The sequence below is a fragment of the Ailuropoda melanoleuca genome, chromosome 7, assembly GCF_002007445.2.
Source record: "Ailuropoda melanoleuca isolate Jingjing chromosome 7, ASM200744v2, whole genome shotgun sequence".
NCBI classification, from domain to species: domain Eukaryota; kingdom Metazoa; phylum Chordata; class Mammalia; order Carnivora; family Ursidae; genus Ailuropoda; species Ailuropoda melanoleuca.
The window spans coordinates 47,519,648-47,544,511 of NC_048224.1; the positions used below are offsets into that span (position 1 = coordinate 47,519,648).

The 24,864-nt window shown below is 52.0% G+C and overlaps 1 protein-coding gene across 3 annotated transcripts in view; it reads left to right on the forward strand.

The window, feature by feature from the left end:
* The window catches only part of GSN (gelsolin), a 41,762-nt gene that overhangs the window by 13,277 nt on the left and 3,621 nt on the right, over positions 1-24,864 (forward strand). Inside the window, exons 2-14 of one of the 3 annotated variants that reach the window (XM_034664440.1) lie at positions 3,154-3,224; positions 5,263-5,467; positions 6,193-6,347; positions 10,863-11,024; positions 12,521-12,670; positions 13,818-13,907; positions 16,048-16,180; positions 17,439-17,527; positions 17,716-17,931; positions 19,625-19,758; positions 22,161-22,251; positions 23,511-23,681; positions 24,321-24,495. In XM_034664440.1, coding sequence (XP_034520331.1) covers positions 3,201-3,224; positions 5,263-5,467; positions 6,193-6,347; positions 10,863-11,024; positions 12,521-12,670; positions 13,818-13,907; positions 16,048-16,180; positions 17,439-17,527; positions 17,716-17,931; positions 19,625-19,758; positions 22,161-22,251; positions 23,511-23,681; positions 24,321-24,495 — 1,795 coding nt within the window. In that variant the 5' untranslated portion in view covers positions 3,154-3,200. Of the gene's footprint in view, positions 1-2,886; positions 3,104-3,153; positions 3,225-5,262; positions 5,468-6,192; positions 6,348-10,862; positions 11,025-12,520; positions 12,671-13,817; positions 13,908-16,047; positions 16,181-17,438; positions 17,528-17,715; positions 17,932-19,624; positions 19,759-22,160; positions 22,252-23,510; positions 23,682-24,320; positions 24,496-24,864 lie in introns of those variants that run through there. The other 2 variants (XM_034664439.1, XM_011220669.3) reach the window with 2 other exon arrangements.

Here is a 24,864-nt window from a genome sequence, read left to right on the forward strand (position 1 = left end):
GATGTGTGCAAAAATGGAACCCCTATTAAAAAAGAGGAGAGGAGCCATACCCTTGTACAATTTGCTTTTGCACTTAGAGGTTTCTCTTTGCTTCCTGCTTCCCTACTATGTGCCAGGCACAATCAGCTCTAGCTCATTCTTTCTTCACAGCTGCAAAGTAGTCCATTGTATGGTGGCTCCGTAATTTATTGAACCGGGACATTTGGGTCCTCTCCAGTTTTCGTCAAACAATGCTTCAGTGAACATCCTTGCACATATATTTTGGTGTTTCTCTCTAGGTAATACTGAAGGAAGTGCAACTTTTGTTGCATTGTGTCTTTCTCGAATTCGGAGAGCTAAATTGCTGTCCAGGGAGTTGAAACCGGTTTATGCTTACAGCAAAAGCATATGGGAACTGTGGGGTTTTTATAATCCTCCAAATCCCCAGGGAGAGGGCAGAGCTCCAAATGCAGGCTGTACAGACCCATGCCTAGGCACGCAGCCCCAAGACCTCGGGCACCTCCCTGGGACTCCCCACAGACACCGGGATAAAGTTCAGACTCCAGCAGGGCACATGGGCCTCTGTGACTCCTGCCACCCTCTCATCTCTTTTTGCTCCCTGTGTTTTAGGCTGGACCCCCTCACTCACTAGATGTGGCCTGTGTTTGCTTGCCCTTTGCCCATGCTGTGCCCTTTCCTAGAATGTCTTTTATTCTCAGTCTTCCTCCTCCTTATCGTTTGAGGCCTAGGTCACAAGTCCGTTCTATCACAAAGCCTTCTTGTAATCTCTACGGTCTGAATTGCCTTCTCTCTGTGTGTTCCCTTAGCTCTTTATCTGACCCACAGACCCTTTAAGTGGGAGGAAGTTGTGGGTGGTGCGGGAAAACTTCAGCCTGATATGATAGAGGCTGGGTTCCAGGAGAGGCTGGGATAGGTGACTATAGCTTGGGGGGAATCAGGACAGGAACTCCCTTTTTTTTTTTTTAAAGATTTTATTTATTAATTTGACAGAGACAGCCAGTGAGAGAGGGAACACAAGCAGGGGGAGTGGGAGAGGAAGAAGCAGGCTCCTAGCGGAGGAGCCTGATGTGGGGCTCGATCCCAGAACGCTGGGATCACGCCCTGAGCCGAAGGCAGACGCTTAAGGACTGCGCCACCCAGGCGCCCCGGAACTCCCATTTATCTAGTTGCAGGCCAGGCCATTCTCATACACACAGACTGATTTAATCCTTAGCAACTACTCTACCCATTTAGCAAATGAGGAGACTGAGGCATAAAGTACTTTACATACAGTAGAGGCAGGGGTCAGACCAGATTTCCACCTCCCCTGTTCTCTTTCTCTCATTGCACTAAGCTGTTGGGAGAGAGGATGGGAAGAGAACTTGGAAACAGAGAAGTGGGTCCAGCAGAGTGGTGGGAGGGAGGTGAAAGGGGTTGGTGGAGATGGGAAGCAGGCCTTCTGGACTCGGATTAGTATTTGTTCTAACACGATGACTGGGTGCCTCTAGTGGGACAGTGGAGAGGTGGGAAGGGAGCCTTGGAGTGGGGAAGAGACTTAAATCCTTGTCTTCCCCAGGGGGAGCCAATAGATAAGATCTGGAACTGAAAAAAGACCCTCTCCCCTGGAAAAAAAAAAACCCATAAACAAACCCGCAGAACCCCCACCACCGACTACAAGAACCAACAAGGGCTTGGTATTTAAGATATGAGGGTAAGCCCAGAAGCATCAGCTAAAGGAGGCAGGTAGAATAGGTTGCTCCTGGGGAGAACTGAGTGGAGTTGAAAGGGAACAACTTTGTACAAATAGGTGACTTCAAGTTGTGATAAAAATAAACTTTTTAGGGGCGACTGGGTGGCTCAGTCATTAAGCGTCTGCCTTCGGCTCAGGGCGTGATCCCAGCGTTATGGGATCGAGCCCCACATCAGGCTCCTCCGCTAGGAGCCTGCTTCTTCCTCTCCCACTCCCCCGCTTGTGTTCCCTCTCTTGCTGGCTGTCGCTCTAAATAAATAAATAAATAACTTTTTAAGAATAAAAACTGTTGGGGCACCTGGGTGGCTCCGTCGGTTGAGCGTCTGACTTCGACTGAAGTCTCGATCTTGGAGTCCTGCCTGCGTTGGGCTCCAGGCTCAGTTTGTGCCTCTGCCCCTCCCCCTGCTCATGTGCACTCCCTCTCTCTTTCTCAAATAAATAAATAAATAAATAAATAAATAAATAAATAAAGTCTTAAAAAAATAGAAACAAACCCTAAAAAGAAGGAAAGAAGGGTGGTCTCAAGTGAAGTAGTATCTTTAGTCTCAGGAGTTGAGTGGTCTGCCTGTCCCTCTGGAGTCTTGCTTGCTCACTGGAGCAGTGAAGGCAAGCCCCCTGTCCTCCTGCCCCTAGCTGGGGACAGCTGCACGCTGCCTAGGGGGCCTTCCACCCAGACTGCCTGAGTTCACATCTTGGCTGCACCATTTCCCAGGTGTGTGCAAGTTGCTTGACTGTTCTGCACTCAGTTTTTCCCTTTGTAAAATGGGCCTGTCCACGGTACCTACTCTGTAAAAGATGTTAGGAGCTGCCAGGCTTCATGTGATGTGTGGAAAGCCTTCGAAAACTGTTTTTTATGTTTTTGCTGGAGTTGTTAGGTGCAGAGAGGGGAGGGGGCTCGCGTGGGGCACCGAGGAGGCTGAGCGGGGCTTTCTGCCTTTCCTACCTGCACGCATCCCTCTAGTGTGCATTGCGTTGACGCCTGCTTTATGTCAGGCCCTTTGCTCGGTCTCGCCCCCGGAGCAGGGGTGAAGGGGCAGCCACGCCCAGTCGGGTCGGTCCGGCTTGGATCCCCGACGTCTCCAACCTCCAGGCCAGATCCCCGCCCCTCCCCGGCCCGCGCCCTCCCTTAGGGGCGGTCCCCACCTTGAGTGGGAAGGGCCGGCGGCTATATAGGGTCGGTGACCCGGAGATCGAGGCTGCGGACTGGGGTCTTCTGCCGCCGTCGCTGCCATGGCTCCGCACCGCTCTGCGCCCGCGCTGCGCTGCGCGCTGGTCCTGGCGCTGTGCGCGCTGTCGCCGCCGGCTCTCGCGGCCACCGCCTCGCGGGGGGCGGCCCGGGCACGAGCGGCCCAGGGGCGGGTGCCCCAGGCGCGGGTGAGTGCCCGGGGGGCCCGGGGGCTCCCGGAGTAACTCTCTATTGTAAGTTCTTGCAGATACAGCGCTAGGAAAAGGGGAGTAATTCAGGTCTAGAATGGAAAAACTGTTCTGTTGCTTTGTAAGTATCTCTTGCTGCTTCCGGGGCTCCCGTGGATTGGGGGTGGGGCCTCAGGGCGCCTGGCTGTTTCCCTCCCTAGAGGCTAACCTCACCTTGGCCGGATTTCTTGTTCCCTAGCCTCTGCCTTTTGATTTCTTACCCATCTCCACCTCCTGATTTCTCCTTTTCCCTCTGCCTGATTTCTTTCCCCTCTTCTGATTCTGATTCTCCTTCTTCTTTTTTTTATGGTCTTGAACAACATTTAATCTCTGATGTTTCAGAAGACACTTTAGGATCTTGAAGGGCCTGAGGGTTGAGCCTTTGACGGTGACTGCTGATTCTGAGGGTGCTGCGTGAGGGAGGCGGCATACAGTGTGGAATGAGAAGCCAGGGTCCCTGCTCTGCTACCGGACGGATGGCAGAGTGACCACGGATGAGTCGCCTCCCTTCCCCACCAGTGTGGGACACGAGAGTCTCTCTCTAAGATTCCTCCCGGCTCTGACATTCTGTGAATAACTAGCAGAGAATGTACTGAGTTGCCTTCCCATAGAAACGGACAAAACTACATGCAGTGGCCAGTAGCGGAGATAAGGGCCTCAGCTAGGTCTTTGGTATTTATAAAGCCTCGGGTCTCAGATTCCCACCTCAGCGTTGGCCCAGCGCTGGGGTCAGTCATGGGTGGGCTGAGGTGGGGAGCAGGAGATTAGGAATAGCAGAGTCAGGGACCACTGCACAGTTTACAATTATAAATTCGTCAGGCCCACGGACGGGGGTCCTCCCCCATGGAAGCATGCTCGGTGGTCACTTATCGTGCCTTCTCAGGCCAACCAGAGCTCTCCCGCTCCAGTCAACTGAGAGTCTTAGTTACAGGAATGTGTCCTGTCCTCCGACCCCTCTTCTGATTTTTTTTCTTTCATTTCAGATTCTTCTGTCTTGTCTGATTTCTCTTTTACCTTTCCAGTATTTCCCCGTCTTTCTTGTATGATCTCACCTCTGTCTGCTTATCCTCATTACTGTTATTTATTCTCCCTTCCCTGATATGTCTGCCCTGTCTGGTTTCTCGTTCTCTCTCCTGTTTTCCTTTTGTGTTTCTCCACCCTTCTGCCTGAGTTCTCCCCATCTGGTTTCCCTTAGATCGTCCTCCGGCCTGAGGTGACCTGTGCCTGCTGACTTCTTCCCTCCGGCTCCAGGCTGACCATCCTGCTCTGCCCCATCTCCAGCCCCTGTGCATGTCTGACGGCCTTTCCCCCACCCTTGACCACCTCATCTCCAACAGGCTCCTACAGACCCTGGCTGCGTCCTCTCCACCTTTTCCGAGAAATGGAATTGGGGGTGGATGTTGGTGGGGGGGCAGGAGGGAGGAGGCAGACAGCACAGGAGGCCACTTGGGCTCAGTCATCTAGGCCCTTCTTGGGAGTGTGATGGGGACACGGATGGAACATGGGAAATCTTCCAAAGAGCAAAAGCAAACAGGCTGTGTGACCTTAGGCCAGTCTCCTCCCCTATTTGGGCCTCAATTTCCCTATCTGCAGAATGGGGTTGGATAATGAGCTCTCTGAGGACCCTTCTAGTTCTAAGAGCTGCTGAGGATGCTGGGAGGGAACATGCTGAACCCCTGGGGACCCCCACTTTTACCTTTGCCATCTGAGGGGGTCTCCCTATGGCTCCAGAGCTTCTGCTCTTGGAGCTTGCGAGCAATTCCTGCTATCCCGCTTCCTAGCTGGGGCTCCTTGGCAGAATCACTTCACCTCTCCGTGCCTCAGCTGCCCCATCCAATTGGCACTAAGAAGGGGAGAGAGAAGGAAGGTAGGACCTTCTGTCCCTTCATCACCGTTGAGCTGAGTAGGTGAGACAGACTCTGGTCAAGGACAGGGTTTGGAGCCTAAACTCTGCCCTGTTTGCTCACTCACAGAGACAGGGGTAGACTCGCCTCAGGGGCAGGGAGAGTCAGAGGCTCAAGTGAGATGCTCTTGGGGCTGGAAACCACCCTCCCTCATGCCCTGGGGTCTCTCCTCACCAAGGCTCCTGCCCCCACTCAGGCTCCGCCCGTCTCTTCCAGCCCAGCAGTATGGTGGTGGAACACCCCGAGTTCCTCAAGGCGGGGAAGGAGCCCGGCCTGCAGATCTGGCGCGTGGAGAAGTTTGACCTGGTGCCTGTGCCCCCCAACCTCTATGGAGACTTCTTCACGGGCGATGCCTACGTCATCCTGAAGACAGTGCAGTTGAGGAATGGGAACCTGCAGTATGACCTCCACTACTGGCTCGGTGAGGCCGCCCCCTCCCCTGTAAAGCACGGCCCCTGGAGGCATGGTCCCCAGGAAGCGCCCAGGGAACTAAGTGACTGTTGAGTGTCAGATATGTGCCAGCCCCTTGGCTGATGGTGTCCCAAGACTCTAGAGCCAGCCTGTCCCAGTTCAGACCCCGGCTCTGCCCTCTGGTAGGCCACTCAGTGCCTCTGTAAAGGGGACATCGTGATGACGCCACATGACCCCACAGGAGTGTTTGAGGGTGAGACAGGTTACCATCTCAGAGCTGGGCTGACATGGGGCCCCTGAGCCCCCTCCACACTTCCTGGCTCAGTTCCAGTCACACCCCAGCTTGCCCTTCAGAGTCGGGAGCCCGGAGTCCCTGCTGTGCTGTGTGACTTCGTAAATTCTGCCCCCTCTCTGCACCTTCCTTTTCCGAATCTGTGAATTGAGCCACTGCTCCTAGGCCTGACTTCATGTCTAGAGGTCTGAGAGTGAGTGCGGGGCAATGAGTGAGAGGTGAGTGTGGGGGGACGGGTCAGGGCTGAGAGGACTCTTAGAGACCATGAAGTCTAGCTCCCATTGCCCCATTATACAGATGATCAACTGAGGCCCACAGAAGGCAGGGCTTGCCCAGCTTCTATAGCCAGACCAGGGCAGCCCTGGGGGTTCTGGGCTCCTCTTCCATGGGAGGCTGGGACCACTTTCGGGAAGCCAGGCTCACGCTGCTCTGATGCTCCCTAGGCAATGAGTGCAGCCAGGACGAGAGCGGGGCAGCGGCCATCTTCACCGTGCAGCTGGATGACTACCTGAACGGCCGGGCCGTGCAGCACCGTGAGGTCCAGGGCTTCGAGTCGGCCACCTTCCTGGGCTACTTCAAGTCTGGCCTCAAGTACAAGGTGGGTCCCAGGCGTCAGGGACAGATGCACCAATGGCAGAGCTCGCTCAGGCCCACCCATCTCTCAGCCTTGTGGGGTGATGGGGCAGATGGGTCACAGCTCGGCTTTTGGAGCTGGCTAGCCCTGGGTTTGAATCCTGGCCCTTCCTAACTGTGTGACCTTGGATAAATCACACTCCCTCTCTGAGCTTCTGATTTCTTATCTTAAAAAGGAGAGAAGAAAATTCATGGCTTCACAGGATTGTCTTCCTAGCCCCAGCAGCGAGGGGTGGGAACCCACCCCGTCACTTCCCCAGCAGTCCTGTTCCTGCACCCGTTAGTGCTTAGGGCCTGCCAACAGAAGGCCCTATGTTAAGTATTTGAAAGGGCACCCTTGACCACATTCCTCATTAGGTTCCTTAGAATCCCCCTTGAACGTGAACTCTGAGGAATCTGAGCCAACACCTTCTGAGCCCTTCCCCTGCAACCCTAAGCCAGGTGGGGCTGAGCAAAGCCAAGCGAGGAGCCCTGAGAGGCTCTGCCCTAATATGCTGTGGGACAAGCCAGCCACTTGGCCTCTCTGAGAGCCTCCCTTTCCTCTCTGGTTACATGAGAGCCTGTTGTACCTGCCCTTCAGGACTGGAGAGAGGATTTGATGAAGGGTAGCTGGGAAATGCCTTGCCCAGGGCTTGGCACCCTGGAAGGGCTCAGAGAAAGCTGTAGGTTTACAAAGCTTTGGTTCTTTTTGGTCAGGATAGGGAGGGGATCACAAGCTTTGATAGCCAGATGGACCTTAATGTCAGAGTCCAAAAATCTAATTTGATGTTAGGGAGGGAAACTGAGGCAGAGAGAGGTTAAGCAATTGGCACAGGGTCACACAGCAAGTGAGTCCCAGAGCCGGGACTAGAACCAAGATCTCCTGACTCCCGGCGTTCTTTCCACTACACCAACCTGCCTCTCATGAGCAGGGTTCTCGTATAGGGGTGAAGAACCCCCATCTGTGTTGTTGATGTGCTGTGTGACCTTAGAGAAGTCATTGTCCCTCTCTGGGCCTTAGGGTCCTCTGTGCCAACAGGGTGGTATTTGGGGGTCTGAACAGGGGTCTGCTCAGGTGACACAAAGGGGATTGGATCATGGGAAAGCGCTCTGAGACTGAGATAGCAAAGGGTAGGGTGTGTTCTGGGATCGGGGACTGAGGCCTGGGCAGGGTGGAGCTGGGCTGGATGCCCTGGAGCCTACCTAGTGCCTCCCGTCTGCCACTTTATCCATGCCCACAGCTTCTCCTGCTGAGCTGTCCAGCTCCATCTTCTTCCTTTTTGAAGCCTCGGTGTACTAAGGAGGAGAGGTGAGAAGGTTGGGACCCAGGCCTCAGAGCTGGAGAAGGACCGGGCCTTTTTGCAGTTCTTAGAGCAGGAAGTGGAAAGAGCACATGGTGAGGAGTCAGGGAGATCGAGGTTCAGGACCCAAGGCTACCCCCGCTAACTGCTGTGAGGCCTTGGACCAGTCAGGTGCCTCTGGCTGTGTGCTCTCACATATTTTTTGAGCCCCCGGAACAACAGTGCCTGTTGATTGTTGCTGCTGTGTAGACACAGCAACTTCATTTCTGGACAAGGTTAGCAGCTGACACAGCTGGTAAATGATGGAGCTGGGATTCAGTGTGAAGGGCCTCGCACAGAGCTGGCTCACAGTGGATGTTTCAAGCCTCCCTGGTCTCTGATCTTAGTGCAGATGGGGCCTAGGAATCTGCATGGGCAGCAAGCCTCCTCTAGTCTCTGGTGCTTTTTCCGGGATGTTCTTGGACCATACTCTGAGGAATGCTCCAGGGAGCATTTGGGACTGGATTTGGGACTTCAGTCCTTGAAAGGCCTAGGCTCCTCCTGGTGGAAATGGGAGGTCCAAAGCTGGTCCTGTTTTCCACCTTCTGCAAGTCCTCCAGCTGCCCCCGCACTTGGCAGGCCTAAAGTTCTTGGCCTGGTGCCCTCATCAATTATAGATCCCCAAGGAGCAGAGCTTGTTACGCAAGACTGGTTCCTGTGAAAGCCTGTTCCTCGGAACCGATTCTGTCCTCGGGGTGGGAGAAGGGGCAGCGAGGGGACAGGAGCCACTAGAAAGGGGCTGTTGTAGGGCCTGGCCCCTCTTGTTCTGCAACCCCCCAATCCTGAAAAGTACTGCACTTTCCAGACTCTGTCAATCTCAATCTCTCCTCCTCCTCTTCCCCTTCTTCCCCCACCTCTCAGACAGAACCCTAGAGACCCCTTGTGGCTGGGTTATTTGAAACCCTTTGTTCAAATAGAATCTGGGCTGGGCTGAGTCAGAGAAGCCCCTAGCCCCACTGAGCCCTTTCCAGCCCCCTCCCATTTCTTAGATAAAGAACCCAGAGTTCAGGGGGTGGAGTGGACCAGCCCCAGTCAATACATTTTTCTTTGTTTTATAAACAGTTTAACATTTTAAAAAATGTAAATCTTTATAGCTTTTTTTTCTTTCTCTGACTACAATACAAGCTTTTTGTAAAGTGTCAAACATTATAGAAATAAAGGTTTTAGAAAGTAAAAGTTCTCCATGGTTCTACTTCTAGAGATATACACCAAATTCAACGTTACAAATACATATATATATAAATTATATATATATCAATATATATATAACACATATATACACACACCCCCCCCCAAATGGATAATGTTTCTCTATGAACATATAGCTATGTATATTCATGTGTAGATAGGGGAACTATCTATATTATATATATATATATATATATATATATATATATATATCTCATCACTTTATTTTGGAAAGTGACTTTTAAGACCATCTTATTGAATTTTGTTCATATAATGTGATGCCAATTTCTGCCCACCTAATGATTAGACCATAGAAAGCAACAACCTCTTCTAAAGATGACAGTGAAAATTTCCACCCCCTGTACTTGCAGATCCACTAATGTCTTCCAAGAGCTTGCTTTTATCTTTCTGTCCGTGTTTCCAACTCTAATTTCCTAGATTGGTAAGTTAATAAATCAGGAGATTCATGTCCACAGTCATGAAATATCAGGCATCTTTTTACTTTATAAATTCACATACGGAGAATTTATCAAAACCGAGATTAATGGCATAAAACAACCCTTTTCCTTTTTAAAAAAATGTTTCTATTTTTAAATAACAAAAGTCATGCTTAAATAAGTGAAATTGTTCAGAAACATATAAAAAAGGGCTTTCCTCTTCCTCCATGTCCCCATTTTCTCGTCTCTGAGGAATCTGTGGAAATGGTTGGTGTGTTGTTCCAGCACCTTTTAGAGAAAGTTTTCAGATCCACTGTCTTTTTAGAACGAAGTGCTTGGGTCAGGGCTGTCTATGGATGCTCAGGAGTTCCTGGGCTGGTAGACAGGCAAGGCTGTGTCCCTGGAAGGGCAAACTTGGGAGTAAAACCTAGCACTGCCACCGACTAGCTGGGACCCTGGGATCAGGGTGTAACCTCTTTGTACCTCAGTTTTGTAGTCTGTGAAGTGGGGTAATGAAAGTCCCTCCCTTCGGGGCTTGTTGTGAGGACCCAGTTGTATGTCTGTAAACCAGGTGCCCCAGCTCCCAGGCATGGGCTCACAAAGTGGCAGCTTCTGCGGTCATTACCAGGTGAGCACAGGGCTTTGCATCTTCTCCCTCAGTTGCCCTTCCTCACCTGCCCCCCAGTGAGAGAGGGTCCTTGAAGCAGGGTGGAAGGACATGCTCTTTGAACACCTTGGGCAGCCCTGCTCAGCCCAAGGGGATGCTCTTGAAGGGCCTCATGCTGGTACCAAGAAGGGACACCAGGGGGCGCTTCACTCGCAACAGGAGAAACCATTCTACTTGAACGACTTTGCTCTGAGCAGTGGCTTGTTTCTGCCTTTCATCCTGGGTGACCCTAGTTCCCTTTGCTCTAAGAAAACCTGATGTTGGGGGAAGAATGTGGCCTTATAGATTCAGTCACACCTGGGTTTGAATCCTAGCTCCACCATTGACTAGCTGTGAGCTCTTGGGTAAGTCCCTTCATTTCTGGACTCCCCTTTCCTCATCTGTAAGATGGGGATAAGGATACCTCCCTCACAGATGATGCATGCAAAATGCCCAGCACAGTGGGCATTGTCATTTCCCCAACAATTTTGTGTTGCTTACTGTGTGTAGGCATAATAAGAGCCCAATTTAAACTCTTTCCCTTGGTCCCCTTGCCCTCATGGAGTCTGTGCCTCAAATCAGACTTGGCTTTGCTCTGCAAAGTCAGGTGGCAGAGAGGGGCTTAGATGGGGAGGCCACATTTCTGGGCTTAGTGGGTTTTGAGAAAGGAATGTCTAGCTTTTCGATTCAGGCAAGTGGCCCCAGGGGTCTTTGTTAGTGGAGTATGAGATTCAAAGGGGTGGCAGCAGGTAGAATCTGACCAGGGGATCTGCTGGAAGGCCGCTGGTCCACAGGCCAGAATTTCCTTCAATTCGCCCCTCTCCCGTCCTCCCATATCTGCTTCCCTGGACCCTTTGTCCTGGACTCACACTGTCTCCTTGACCCAACAGAAAGGAGGCGTGGCATCAGGATTCAAGCACGTGGTACCCAATGAAGTGGTGGTGCAGAGACTCTTCCAGGTCAAAGGGCGGCGTGTGGTCCGTGCCACTGAGGTGCCCGTGTCCTGGGAGAGCTTCAACAATGGTGACTGCTTCATCTTGGACCTGGGCAACGTGAGTTCCTGCCCTGCCCTTTCCCAGGGGTCCCTGAGATGCTTCTGGCCTGGCTGGTCCTGCCTCTGGGGGAGGTGGACACACCTGTGTGAACACACGCAAAGACGTGGGCAGGCAAGCCCCAGGGACCGCACGTGTTCTGTGCACGAGTCGGAAACACCTGCAGAGACTGGGGGACAGAGGTGCCCAGCATGCATAGACTCCCATGTGTGCAAACTCAAGCCTGTCACACTCAGGTGCCCAGACCTTGTGCACAGTGCTCTCGGACTTCAGCTGATGTATCGATTCCCCAACATCTTGTGTTTGTATGCACATCTCATGTACGTTTTTACATATACCTACTCACAAATGCAGGCATATGCAAACACCGTGACACGGACATGCATAGCATGATGAATGCGTACACACGTAGACCTGGGCGTGCTGCTCAAGGACATCCACACTTATACGTGGCAATGTGGGGGGGGGGATGCACTGACCCCAGCCCAGCTTACAGATGTGTAATGCTTTGTACATATTCCTGACATCCAGGTGTACTCATTCCTGCAAATGGACATGGCCAGACATTCCACCGCCACCTCATCTAGGTACATGGCATAATGTCCATGCAAACATAGACAAATATACTTAGCGTCAGCTTTTTATTAAAGTATAATAGGTACACAAAAGAGTGTGTGAATCCTGAGTGTGCAGCTCAGTGGATTTCTCAGCGTGAACACACTGGTGTAACCAACACCCGGATTAAGAAACAGAACGTCATGAGCTCACAGAAGTCCTCTCCTGTCCTCGTCCAGCCCTCATCCAGGGCTTGACGGCAAGCCCTTGGGTAACCATCATCCTGAACTCTGAGCAGCATAGCAGGGTTCCACCCGTTTCTGAACTTTAGGCACATGGAATCGTTCTTTCTTCTGTCTGATGACTTTTGATCTGTTTCTGGGTTCTATCCACATAGCATTTAGTTATTGATTGTTCATTCTCCTTGCTATGTCTCACTGAACCAGGCTGATGTGCCCCTATTTATTTATGCTTTTATTGCTTATGGGCACTTGGAAGAGTTTCTGGTACGAGGCGATTCCAGGCGCGCTCCGCTGAATGTTCTCGCATAGGTCTTCCGGGCACATGCAAATGCACTTCTGTGGAGCGTGCCTCTGAGAGAGGTGCTGCTGGCTCACAGGACAGCAGTACACGGAGCTCTAGTAGCTACAGCCAAATGGTTTTCCAAAATGGTTGTGCCAGTTTCCACTCGCAGCAGCGAGCAGATGTTTTTATGCACATTATATGTGTGGTGGTACCTGTGAGAAGACGCATTCCCAGCCATGCACTCACACCATGGCACACAAGGATCAGCCCGTTGTGCGTGCCCCGTCAGCCTCATGTGGGCAGGCTGAGAACAAGGTGGACTTGCACGTGCCCCGGAGTCCCCTCCTCACTGTGTCATTGGGTGGGGCTGATTCAAAGGCTGGGGCACTGCCTGACACAGGGTCCTTGTCTTACAGGACATCTACCAGTGGTGTGGCTCCAACAGCAACCGATTTGAGAGGCTGAAGGCCACACAGGTGTCCAAGGGCATCCGCGACAATGAGCGGAGTGGCCGGGCCCGAGTGCACGTGTTGGAGGAGGGCGCCGAGACTGAGGCGATGCTCCAGGTACCCAGGGCCACGTCCCGGGGGTGCAGGGTGGGGCCGAGCGCAGGTCTGGGATGCTCACTTTGTCCCTACATCGGTTAGGCAATCGTGAAGCGAAGTTGTTTTTCCACTAAACTGGAACTCCTCAGCGAGTGGGGAAGAGCAACTTCCCGATCAATTCCCAGACTCCCCTGGGAGGTGGGGTTGGAATCCCAGGGCCTGGTGCCCACTGGGGTTGTGAGCCACACCCTCCAGCCAGGAGGGCCAGATCCACCCCAAGGAGCTGAGGAGGAGGGTTGTGGCATCTTCTGAGAGCAATCCTGGTACCGGAGCCAGATCAGGAAGAGACAACTGACCCAGTCCCTTCTTTCCTCTTCTGATCATTCCTAGTGATTTACGGCCCATTTAGGCAACTGCAGGATGGCACTGCCAGGCATTGTGCTTTGAGGACATATCCATAGAGGCAGATTTCACCAGGAAAAGGAGGAGACAGCTCTGCTCTATGCCCTTTGGCTCCTACTTGTCTGGAGACGTTGAGTTCCAGTTTTTAGGAAGAGCAGAAGGTTATTGTGGGGAGAACCTGGATGCCAACCATAGCTTGGAGGGGGCAGTAGCTGGGGCTGTTGAGTCAGGAGTAGCCCAGAACGGAGGAGTGAAAATCGGCTGTGAAATCGCAGGGATCTGGGTTCACATTCTGACTTAGCTACCTCAGAGCCATGTGTACAAGTTACTTGAGCTCTCTGGACTTCAGGTTCCTCCTCTGTAAAATGAGAGTGATCCTCGGCACCTTGTGGGTGTGAGCGTTAAGTGGGATCACTTAAGGGCGTGTGGTGGAAGGTGTTTATCATTCTGAGAAAGCCTAGAAGGAAATGGGAGCATGACTATCTGAAGGACTGGCCTGGAGGTGAAGGAGTGGGGTGTTGTCACAGAGCTCCCGGGGACAGGGCAGCAGGGAGGGAAGGACTTACAGGCGGCTCTTGTTGAGATCCACACGCAGGAGGCATGTGAAGAGATGCAGGACGTCTCTGGAGGGGGTCCTGCCCTTAGTGGAGGGTCGTGGTGGATGCCCCTGGGGGTCCTTCCCTGCCTGGGGTGGGAGATCTCTGAAGAGCCCAGGCCCCTCCCTGCAGTCATAGCCACGCTTTCTTCCCCCTGTCGTCTCCTGCAGGTGCTGGGCTCTAAGCCGGCTCTGCCTGAAGGCACGGAGGACACAGCCAAGGAGGACGCGGCCAACCGCAAGCTGGCCAAGCTCTACAAGGTGAGCCTCGGCTATTCTGTTCCCGGGGTGTGGGGTCGGGACAGGGAAGCGGGGGGCTTGGTCTTCCCGGGCTCCCACTGCCATGGGACCCGGAGCAGAGCACCCTTGGGCAGGGGGCTCGGCTTCCATGTGTCTCCAGTGGACATCCATCTACTTCCTTAGCCTTCCTGCACCAGGGGTAAGAGAAATCGATCAACTGTAGACACATGCATGTCACGCTTATCTGTGCGGTCTTGGGTGGCACAGTCTTTCTCTAGGTCTCAGTTTCCTCATCTGGAAAGTGGAGAGTAGGACAGTGAGACCAACTTTGCAGGATTTCTAGGAGTCCACAGAGAAAACTGATGGGAAAATAGTTTAGGAAAATACTTGGGGAAATACTACAGAAATGGACGCGTGTGTGTGTGTGTGTGTGTGTGTGTGTAGTTACTTTATAATTTATGTCTTGTGATTTTTAAAACTCAGGCTGAGCTTGAGCTGAGGAACTCTGGCCTCATGGCCGAGCTCTGGGTGAAAGTCTGGCCTAGACCATGATACTCGCATCAAGCCCTTGGCCTATTTGTGGTACAATTACAACAAAATGGGGTGCAGATTTCCATCACCTCCAAAGAAAAACCACATTGATTTTCATTCTGATTATAAAGAAATGTATATTCATTGAAGAAAATAGTAAGCAATAGTCCAGAACGTAAAAAGAAAATTAGAGTCAATGTAATTTCACTAGTTTAAGATTAGCAAGTACTATTTTTAAAATGTTTTAATTACAAGAGTAACGACTCAATTTGTAAAAAATCAGCCTCTCCCGCATCCTTTTTAAGGGTTACCATGGCTACACGGCTATCATGTTAGTGAAAGAAGGCCCAGATTACATCTTTCTGTATCTAATTACACACTTTTCCATCTCTGTTTGATATAAATGGATCCAAATTATTCATGCTTTTCTGTGACCTCCTTTTTCCCTCTCAGCGTGGCCAGGAATACCCTTCTACAACAGAGGACTAGAGGCCCTTTGTAGTAGCTCTGTTGTATTCTATTTTATGAATGTAAGAATCTCAGCAGACATTGATGGGCTTTAGGATGTTTCCACCTTTTCTGATTGCAAACACTCCCTCTCTGTGCGCTTATGCTGAGTCTGGCCTTAGAGCAAGTTCCCAGACGTGGATTTTTGGGTCAAAGCCTGAATAAGAAGTCAGCGATTGAAAATACCGGTTCTGGAGTCAGGTTGCCTGGCTTTGAATCCCAAGTCTGGCTTTCTAGCTGTGCAGTTACATAAACCTCTCTGTGCCCTGGTTTCCTTGTGAATAAAATGGGGATACCAGTAGAACTATCCTAGGGTTGCTGCAAGGATTAAAGGGGTTCTGTAATGACATAAGTCATTAAGTTATAAGAATTGCTCAGAAAAGTGCCCGGTGCGTAGCAAGTTCTCAGTAAGCGTAGAATGTTTGTTACTTCAAGTTCTGATACGTTATTAAACTGCATTCTGGAAGTGCTCCCAGATTACCCCGAACCTTGTCAACACTGGGGATTATCAGTATTTTGAATTTCAACTAGCATGGTCTACTTTCATTTTAATTTCATGAAGGCTTTTTGTTTTGGAATAATTTTAAGGTTTGCAGAAAAATTGCAAAGATAGGACAGAGAGCTCCCAAATACCCTTCATCCAGCTTTTCCTTATTATCTTACCATAACCAGAGACATTTGTCCACACTAAGAAATTGACAGTGGTTTGTTTCTGCTTTCCCCAGTTTCTCATTCCTGATTCCAATCCAGGGTACCACACTGCATCTGCATTTATATTTTTCTACTTTTTTTTTTTTTTTTAACTGAGATTGACTGTCTCCTTGGCCAATTTTCTCCTATGCCACCTGCGTCTCATCCCCCCTCCCTCTCTGTGTGCAGTCTCCACGTGACACGTGTGTGTGGATCACAGATGTGGTTTCGACAAAACAGAGAAGGGGAAAGAAAACCTGAGCGTGCCTCAGAGCTTGGGAATGTGGGTCCGGGTGTTACTGTCCCGTGTTGTTTGGGTGGCAGCTGGGATGTGGGCCAACCCACGTGTCACCTTGGGGGTGCTGCCTGGGCAGGCCGAAGTGGTAGATAGAGGTCACTCACATTCTGGGCCTCCTGTCCTTCATCCCCTCAGGTCTCCAATGGCGCGGGCACCATGTCGGTCTCCCTCGTTGCTGATGAGAACCCCTTCGCCCAGGGGGCCTTGAGGTCCGAGGACTGCTTCATCCTGGACCATGGCAGAGATGGGAAAATCTTTGTCTGGAAAGGTACTGGGGACAGGGGAAGGGTTTCTAACCAGGACGCAGGCCCTTGGTGGGAGCTCCTGTGGCCCTGGGAGGGTAGAGTGTGTGTTGCAGGTGCCTGGGGCATGGCAGGCTCCTGAATAGAAATTGAGTCTCGTTCTGAAGCCCTGGCTTTGCAATTGACTCGCCTGGTGATCTTGGGTACTTGACTTACCCTCTCGGGGCCTCAGATTTCCCATTTGGCTAAAACCAGTATTTCCCAAGCGTGTTATAACACCAGTTCTCTCAGAGGCTAATTGGCATCATGTTAAAAAAAAAAAAAAAAGAAAGTGTATACTTCTGTGGTCAAGTAAGCTTATGGGCAACACTGTTAACAGGCTTGTTCACTGCAGGACTTTTAAGAGCCTTTAACTTGCTAATGTATGTTGGGGCTTTTCATGAAAGTGATCTGGTTTCTATTAGGGAACCGCTGTGCTAGGGGTCCCTGGGATCTGTGGGGAATGTCCTGTGGGATTGATTATGAGAGGCTCTTGGAAAACGTTGGCCCAGATGCTTCTGAGAGGGCCCATTGGCATCCTGCTTGGATGTTCTACCATTAGTCCAGGGGAGGAGGGCAGAAAGGGGAGAGAGGCAGTAGATGAAGAGAGAAGGACAGAGAGGGAGAGAGAAATAGAGCACTTGTGGCCATTATTGTTGTTATCATCTGGGCCCCTCAGCCTCGGCAGTGAGAAGGCTGGGGACTGCAGTCTGGCAGCTGCTGGCCAGGAGCTGTGCAGACATGGGGAAGCTCTCAGGGTTGGGGCGAACTTCAGACTGGGGAGTGGGAGAAGGCCCCCACTGCAGATAGGTGGCCTAGGGGCGAGAAGGGGGCCTGAGGGTGTGGTGTGTGGGCTTCAGAGTCTGAGTCACAGCTTTCCCCCTTGCTGTATGGCCTTGGTCAAGTCACTTCACCTCTCTAAGACCCTGGTTTTCTTATATGTCAATGCAAGTTAACGATCTTTCTCACAAAGGGTCACTGTGTGGATTAAGTGAAATCAGCTATGTACAGTTCTGAGCACAGAGTACTTGCTCAGTAAGTGGACCACAACGGCGGCTGTGGGTACCGGCGTCAGTTAGGACCCCCAGCTGGACCCGCAGGGGCTCTAGGAGCGGGCATCTCTGGTCTTGGCTGTCCGTAGCCTCAGAAGAAAAGGGAGGGAGGCTCGGCTGCTGCTTCCCCTGGACCACTGGATGTTAGGACATAGCACTGACCCCGGGTGCCTCATCCCCCATCTGCTGACAGGCAAGCAGGCCAACACAGAGGAGAGGAAGGCTGCCCTCAAAACGGCCTCCGACTTCATCTCCAAGATGGACTACCCCAGGCAGACCCAGGTGAGTCTTGGAGTCACGCAGCACACTGAGGACGGGTCCAGTTGGAGTGGGGCGGGGTTGGGATGGGGTGGGTGTCCCCCCCTCTGTGTGGACTGGGTGTCTGAGTCTCCCCAGTCCTCTGCGGGGCGGCCCCTGTCTTCAGGGGGACCTGAGCCCAGCCCCATCCTGCTCTTCCCTCTCCTGTCCAGGTCTCCGTCCTTCCCGAGGGTGGCGAGACCCCGCTGTTCAAGCAATTCTTCAAGAACTGGAGGGACCCAGACCAGACAGATGGCCCAGGCTTGACCTACCTCTCCAGCCACATCGCCAATGTGGAGCGCGTGCCCTTCGATGCTGCCACCCTGCACACGTCCACTGCCATGGCGGCCCAGCACAGCATGGATGACGATGGCACAGGCCAGAAGCAGGTGCGTGGGGGGTTGGGTGGGTGTGTCAGGCCCTTCCCATGCTCCTCCCCGGGTACCTCTAGCTCACGCATCGCCTCCCGCTTCCCTGAGGCCCTTCCTCTGTGAGGTTTTGACCACAGTCTTGGTGGATGGGATCCTTTTGCCTCAGTTAAGTTTTACAGCGAACATACCCCAAGCACCTACTGTTTGCCAGGCGTGGGCCAGGTGTCTCAGACCTCACCCTGCCAGCAAGGAGTCCCTGGTCTAAACACCACCACAGCTGATTGCTGAGACCGTGCGGTTAGTGGAAGATTGGAGGCGAGCACACAGATGATGGGAACCGAGAAAGGACAAAAGGGACAGAGTGGTTGGGGCAGTCTTCACAGAGGTGGGGACCCTTCAGTTGGGCCTCAGAGGATGAGTCAAAGTTTGCTGCCAGGGAGGAAGAATGGTGGGTATTCCAGGCAGGGAACTGTCCCAAGAGCCTGGGGCTGACCGCATCCTCAAGGAAGGACCTTGAATGCCATGTCCGAGGCTGTGGCCTTGATCCTGTAACTGGTGGGTGCAAGTGAGGGTTTTTTCTTTTTCTTGCTTTAAAAGCAGACATGCAACAAGTTCAGTTCTGTGCTTTTGAAACTTGCTGTGAAAATGGATTAGAGGCAGGAAAACGAAGGTTAAGACCCCATGAGGAAATTGGTGTAGTAGCGTAGGCAACAGGAGACAACCTGGCCCCCAGCAAGGTCACGGTGAAGATGGAGAGGTGGCGGCTGGGGTTCGGAGGTGTTTATGAAGTAGAGTCTGCTTGTTTGTTTCCATTCTGCAGGATAGGATCAGCCAGAAGTGTTCATTTTTATTTATTCTTGCTTTTGTCGTTGGTATGATTATCACTTGTTCGTTCATTCACTATTTCAGTGGGAGGGAAGGATTAAGGGGAAATGTCCAGGGTAGTGCAGGTGGAAAGAGCTCTGGCAACCTGGCTGAGTGACCTCTCTGAGCCTCACTCTTCTCACCTGTAAAATGGGGTTTAATCCCACTCCCTCACCTAGAATTTTCAAGGTCCGAGATTCTTGGTATTGGAGTGTGCAGTGTCTCCGCGGCACCACCAGGTGGCGCTGCAGGACCTTATGACCGCTTGGGGGAAACTCACCAGAGCTCTTCAAGGAGGCCTGCCGGCAGGGTCATTCTGAGGTCACCTAGGGATGCTCCTGCTTCTGGAGGTGATCTGTAAAATCCAGATAACTCACTAACGATACAGATAAGTGTATCATTAGTAATCGCCTCAATCATAATTCTAATAATGAGAGTGGCTGCCAGTACACGGCGGTCACCCTGTGCCAGGCACTGTGCTAGATTTTCAAGAGTAAATTCACCTGAGCCTCACGACACTTGGACACTTGGAGGTAGACGCTCACTGTGTTGCCCTCGCTGAAGCACGTTCTAAATACCTCTGTGCGGCTCCCTGTGCCTGTGCTGACCACTCAGGACGAACTACGGGGTGGCCTGGGGGTATCACACAAGGATCCGGGGTTTGAGTCCTAGTGGCTCAGTGATTGGGGCAAATTCTTTAGGTCCAGCCTGAGCCCAAGTGAAGCCACGTATAAAAAGCTCGTCCTGTTGTGTAACCCTAACCCACTGCACCGCGGTTTCCCCGCTGGCCTGATTTAGGGGGTGGGGGGGCCCCGCACGGGGTCTGAACCTGGCCTTGTCCTGGCAGATCTGGAGAATCGAAGGCTCCAACAAAGTGCCCGTGGACCCCTCTACGTACGGGCAGTTCTACGGCGGGGACAGTTACATCATTCTGTACAACTACCGTCACGGCAGCCGTCAGGGACAGATCATCTACAACTGGTGAGGCTGGGGGTCCTGTGCTGCAGGGATGTGGGGGGCTCCGCCTGGGCCCTGAGCATGGCATGGGGCTGGGAGGCCAGCAGTGGAACGGCCAGCTACACTGTGAGGGAGGGCTCCTATCTACGGGGCAACGCCACTTGTCTTATTTCTCGAAACAGCTTTTATTTTTTTATTTTTTTATTTTTTTTAAAGATTTTATTTATTTATTTGACAGAGATAGAGACAGCCAGCGAGAGAGGGAACACAAGCAGGGGGAGTGGGAGAAGAAGAAGCAGGCTCCTAGCAGAGGAGCCTGATGTGGGGCTCCATCCCATAACGCCGGGATCACGCCCTGAGCCACAGGCAGATGCTTAACTGCAGTGCCACCCAGGTGCCCCTCGAAACAGCTTTTAAACCATTCTTCCAAAAATGCGACGTGTCCGTTGTAGGAGAGGCAGTAAATAGGGACAAGAAGCAAGCAGAAAATCCCTCCCATAATTCCACACCGAGTACTGTACCTACAGGCATTCTCCTCCCACGTGTTTTCTAATTAAAAATTATTTTATTTCCTTTAAAATGGGTAATGCATTCACAATATTCAAAAATCAATACAGAATAAAAAAGTGTTGAGAAATCTTGTTCCCGCCCCATCCCCCTTCACCCCATTCTCCAATCCCCACCCCTCCGTGAGTAACGGCTTTCATTCTTTTTTTTATATATTCTTCCCGTCATTTTTCATGCAAATATGACCATATTCCTAGTTCACTTCCTTCCCTGTCCTTCGAAGGATGGCGTACCGTGCATATGGTCCTGCACTTGGCTCTTTTCACTTAGTACTTCCTGGAGATCGCCCCGTGTCAGTACATGGGGTACTTCCTTGTTTTTTTTCTTTTATAGCTGCACAGTATTCTGTGTGACTACACTGTTGCTTGTTTAACAAATCCCCTGTAATGCATACTTGGATTGATTCCAGTCTTTTGCTATTACAAGCATTGCTATGATTAGTAACCTTTAAGCAAATATCATTTTGAACGTGTAGAGAAATGTCTGTAGGGTAAGTTCCCAGAAGTGGGATTGCTGGGTCAAAGACTAAATGCACTTGTCATTTTGACAGATGGTGCCCAGTTTCCCTAGATGGGCTTGGTAGCATTTTGTGTTTCCAACAGCAAGAGCGAGTGTCTTGTTTCCCCATAGCTTCCCTGGTGGACTCTGTTGTCAAACTTTTGGATGTTTGTTAGCCCTATTGTTTATAAGACAGTATCTCAGTATATTTTTAACTTGTACTGCTCTTACTATGTCGTCTCAAAACTTTCTGATGACAGTTAGATGTCTTCCTCTTGAAACTTTTTGTTTTGAAATAACTTGAGGCTTCCTGGAAAGTTGCAAAAATGCTACAGTTTCCATGTACCTGTTACACATCTCCCTGTCTGTGCGTATCTTACGTAACCAGAGTACAATGATCAAAACCAGGAAATTAACATTGGATGCAATACTATTTACCAACCCGTAGACCTTACTTGGATTTCACCAGTTGCCCCACTCATGTCCTCTTTCCAGCCTAGGATCTAACCCAGGACCCCCCATGACGCTTAGTTACCATGCCTCCTTAGTGATGAATCACCGTGTCCTAATCCGTGACAGCTCCTCAGTCTTCTTTGACGACCTTGGTACTTTGGAAGAGTGCCGGTCAGTTATTTGGGAGAATGCCTCTCTATGTGACAACGTCAGACTTTGAAAAGCAGCTTCAAAGAATTTTTTTCTGACTAGGTAGTGCATGCACGTGGTACAAAACACAGAAGGTGGCATTTTTTAAAAACAGCGGCTGCATCAGCACCTTGATTTGTCAGATTTTGTTTGCTTCTACGGATAACATGCATTTGTTATGGGAAATGTGGACAGTATAGGGAGATGTGGGGCGGAAAGCAAAGCCCCGGCCAAATCTCCCCTCTCAGGGCAAGCACCGTGGGTCTTTCGGTGGACATCTGCCCACACTGCTCTGGGCAGGTTCACGTGAGGCTAAGCACTGGTGTCTTTTCCTGCGAAGGGGCTCGTGTCCCACTTGTTCTCTGACCTGCCTCTCGCCCGTGAGAAATGTCCTGGCCACCTTTCTCCATCTTGGCATCTCGGGGCACCTTCCCTCATGGCTACCCAGCTTGGGATGAGCCAGCTGGCCCCCCGCAGGGCACATTTAGCATAAGGGAGACCATTGGTTTTGCTCAGATCTCAGAATAAGGCTGGGTGCTGAGCCGGGGATGTGGCATGTGGGTTTGGTTCCTGGCACTGGCTACTCTTGAGAGAATCCCTTTCCCTCTCAGTTTCATTGCCTGTAATCTGGAGACCTGTGGGTTTCTCAAGGACCAGGGCCAAGGAGACGCTCTGGGTTCTGTGCAAACCTCGGTGCCGAGTATCGCTTCCTCTTCCAGGCAGGGTGCCCAGTCTACACAGGATGAGGTCGCTGCATCTGCTATCCTGACCGCCCAGCTGGATGAGGAGCTCGGAGGGTCCCCTGTCCAGGTGAGGCCAGCCCAGTGCCCCACTGTGCCCCACCCTGCACCTCGTCCATTGGGTCACTCCTCTATCTGACTGTCCATCCACCCATCCCACAAACATTTAGGCAGGGCTCCCACATGCCTGACACCGTCTGCAGCTCTGAACACATAGTCACACCCCTGCGCTCATGTGGTTTATAGTCTGAGGGAGAGAAAGATGTTCAGCAGACATTCAGGCAAATAGATGGGTGATCGCACACTGCAACATGGAGAGAGTAGCAGGAGAGGCACAGGGAGAGGGCAGATGCAGAGCCGGCCTGCTGGGAATTGAATCCTGTCTCACCTGTGGAGACCATGGTTAAGTCGCTTAGCCTCTCTGTGCCTGTGTATTCTCCAGCTATCCCCTCTGTGCCCCAGGATTGCTGTGTAGATGGAGAGTTAATATTAGTAAAGCATTTAGAGCCATGCCTGGCCCATAATAGTCTCCTTTTATATACGTGTTAAGTGTAAGGACATATAGATCCCAGGTAAGATCTGCCTGGATTAGACAAGGACCTCCTTACGAAGGTACTTTTCTGCTGGGACCTAACGGGTGAGTAGGAGTTGGGGAGACACATTTCAGGCAGAAGGAAGAGTATATGCAAAGGCCCTGAGGTGGGAGGGGTCATTGAGCACTAGAACAAGGGACCAAGTGCCAAGAGAGAAGTCTAAAGGGGTGCTCAGAGGGGCCAGACCACCCAGAAGCCTTGGTGAGGATGTTGACCTTAACCCTGAGAACAAGGGGATACCGCTCAATGGTAAATGTGATGTGAAGGGATTTATGGGTTTAAGAGGTTCCTCTGCTGTGCAAGAGGGAGTCTCTTCATATCTAGAAAGCCCTATTCTCGCCACTCTGCCGTCTTTCATGCCCTGGGCTGACGTCACTGTTCTGGAAGAATGTCCCCAAACAATCCGTGTGTTTCTATTTAAGGGAATATTTGCAAACATGGGTTCTCTTGGTTCTTGGACTAGACTCAGGGTCAGCAAGGCAGGTCCTCATGGGAGGGGAGAGCTGCCGAGGCAGTGCCCGGGGGATGTGAGGCAGTGGCGCTGTCTCCAGCTTTTCGGGAACGCCCCGTTTCCCCGCCAGCTCCCGTGTGCCGTGGGGTCACGCTCCACAGCTCGTGCAGACACTGGCGTGCTGGCCTGGTTTGGAGGGCGGGCCTAGGCCGTGCTGGCTGGGGTGGGGCTGAGCCTGCTGCCACCAGCCCCGCTCTCCTGACTCGCTCTGCTGTCACTTGCCAGAGCCGTGTGGTCCAAGGCAAGGAGCCCGCGCACCTCATGAGCCTGTTCGGCGGGAAACCGATGATCGTCTACAAGGGCGGCACTTCCCGTGAGGGCGGGCAGACGGCCCCTGCCAGTACCCGCCTCTTCCAGGTCCGGGCTAGCAGCTCGGGGGCCACCAGAGCCGTTGAGGTAAGGCCCAGGCCCCGGACCCCAGGAGGGGTTGGCCTGCTTGAAACCTCTCACGCTCGGTGGGCGGATGTCTGGGCACCAGACTGGTTAGGGGAGGGGGCAGCTGGGTCAGGAGTTACGAAGCAGCTTTTTGTAACTTCCCTGGCCCTGCAAGCAGAATTGTATGTCTTAGACTTCCTCTTGTCTCAAGGATGCCTGGTGCCCCTTGCATACCTTCCATGATGGGAAGTTCATTACCTAACAGGTAGTCCATTCTTCACCATCTGGACACTTCCTGATTATATTCCACATGGCTACTATCCCTTTCATGGTGGAAGGTGCAGACCTGAACATAATCCTGCAGGATGGTCAGAGCAGCCTAGGGGAGAATGGGACTATCATCTCCTTCGTTTTGGGCACTCAACTTCTGTTAATGTAGCCCAGAATTCTAGAATGACCATGTTGAGCCACAGCCCACTAGTGAATCATGGGAATCAACGAAACCCCTCATTGTCCGAAATCTGTGCCCTCAGCTGTGATGGGGGTGCTCTTCCAAGTCTCTACCTAAGAGCTGGTCCTGCTGCAGGATCTCCTGAGTGGTAAGGAGGGGGCTGAGGACTTTTTGTCTGGTTTCTGATTAATCGAGCGCTGTTTTCCCAGATAATTCCTAAGGCTGGTGCGCTGAACTCCAATGATGCCTTTGTCCTGAAAACTCCCTCGGCTGCCTACCTGTGGGTGGGCACAGGGGCCAGCGAGGCAGAGAAGACGGGCGCCCAGGAGCTGCTCAGGGTGCTGCAGGCCCAACCTGTGCAGGTGGCAGAAGGCAGCGAGCCAGGTAGGCGCTGGGGGCAGACGGGCCCGCTGCTCCTTGGTGGACTGCGGCTCTTAGGTTCCCTTCCTTCTTTCTGCGTGAGGGGCTCCAGGTCCTCGTGCCTTCTAGTGCCTGTCCCCAAACGTGTGTTCAAGAAAAGCAGGCTGGATTCAAATGAGGGCCGTGGTCAGTGAGAGGGAGGGCTTCAAGAGCTAAGAGAAAGGAGAGCTCAGTGTGGACTGGGGCATTCAGAGAAGGCTGCTGGAGGAGCTCGTGCTTGCTAGGAAGCCTTGAAAGACAGGCAGGAGTGGTAGCCTCACGGGGGGGCGGCAGTCCCGCCTAATCTTCAGAAGCTCCACGGACAGAATTGTCACAAGCCTGCTGTGTTTCCAG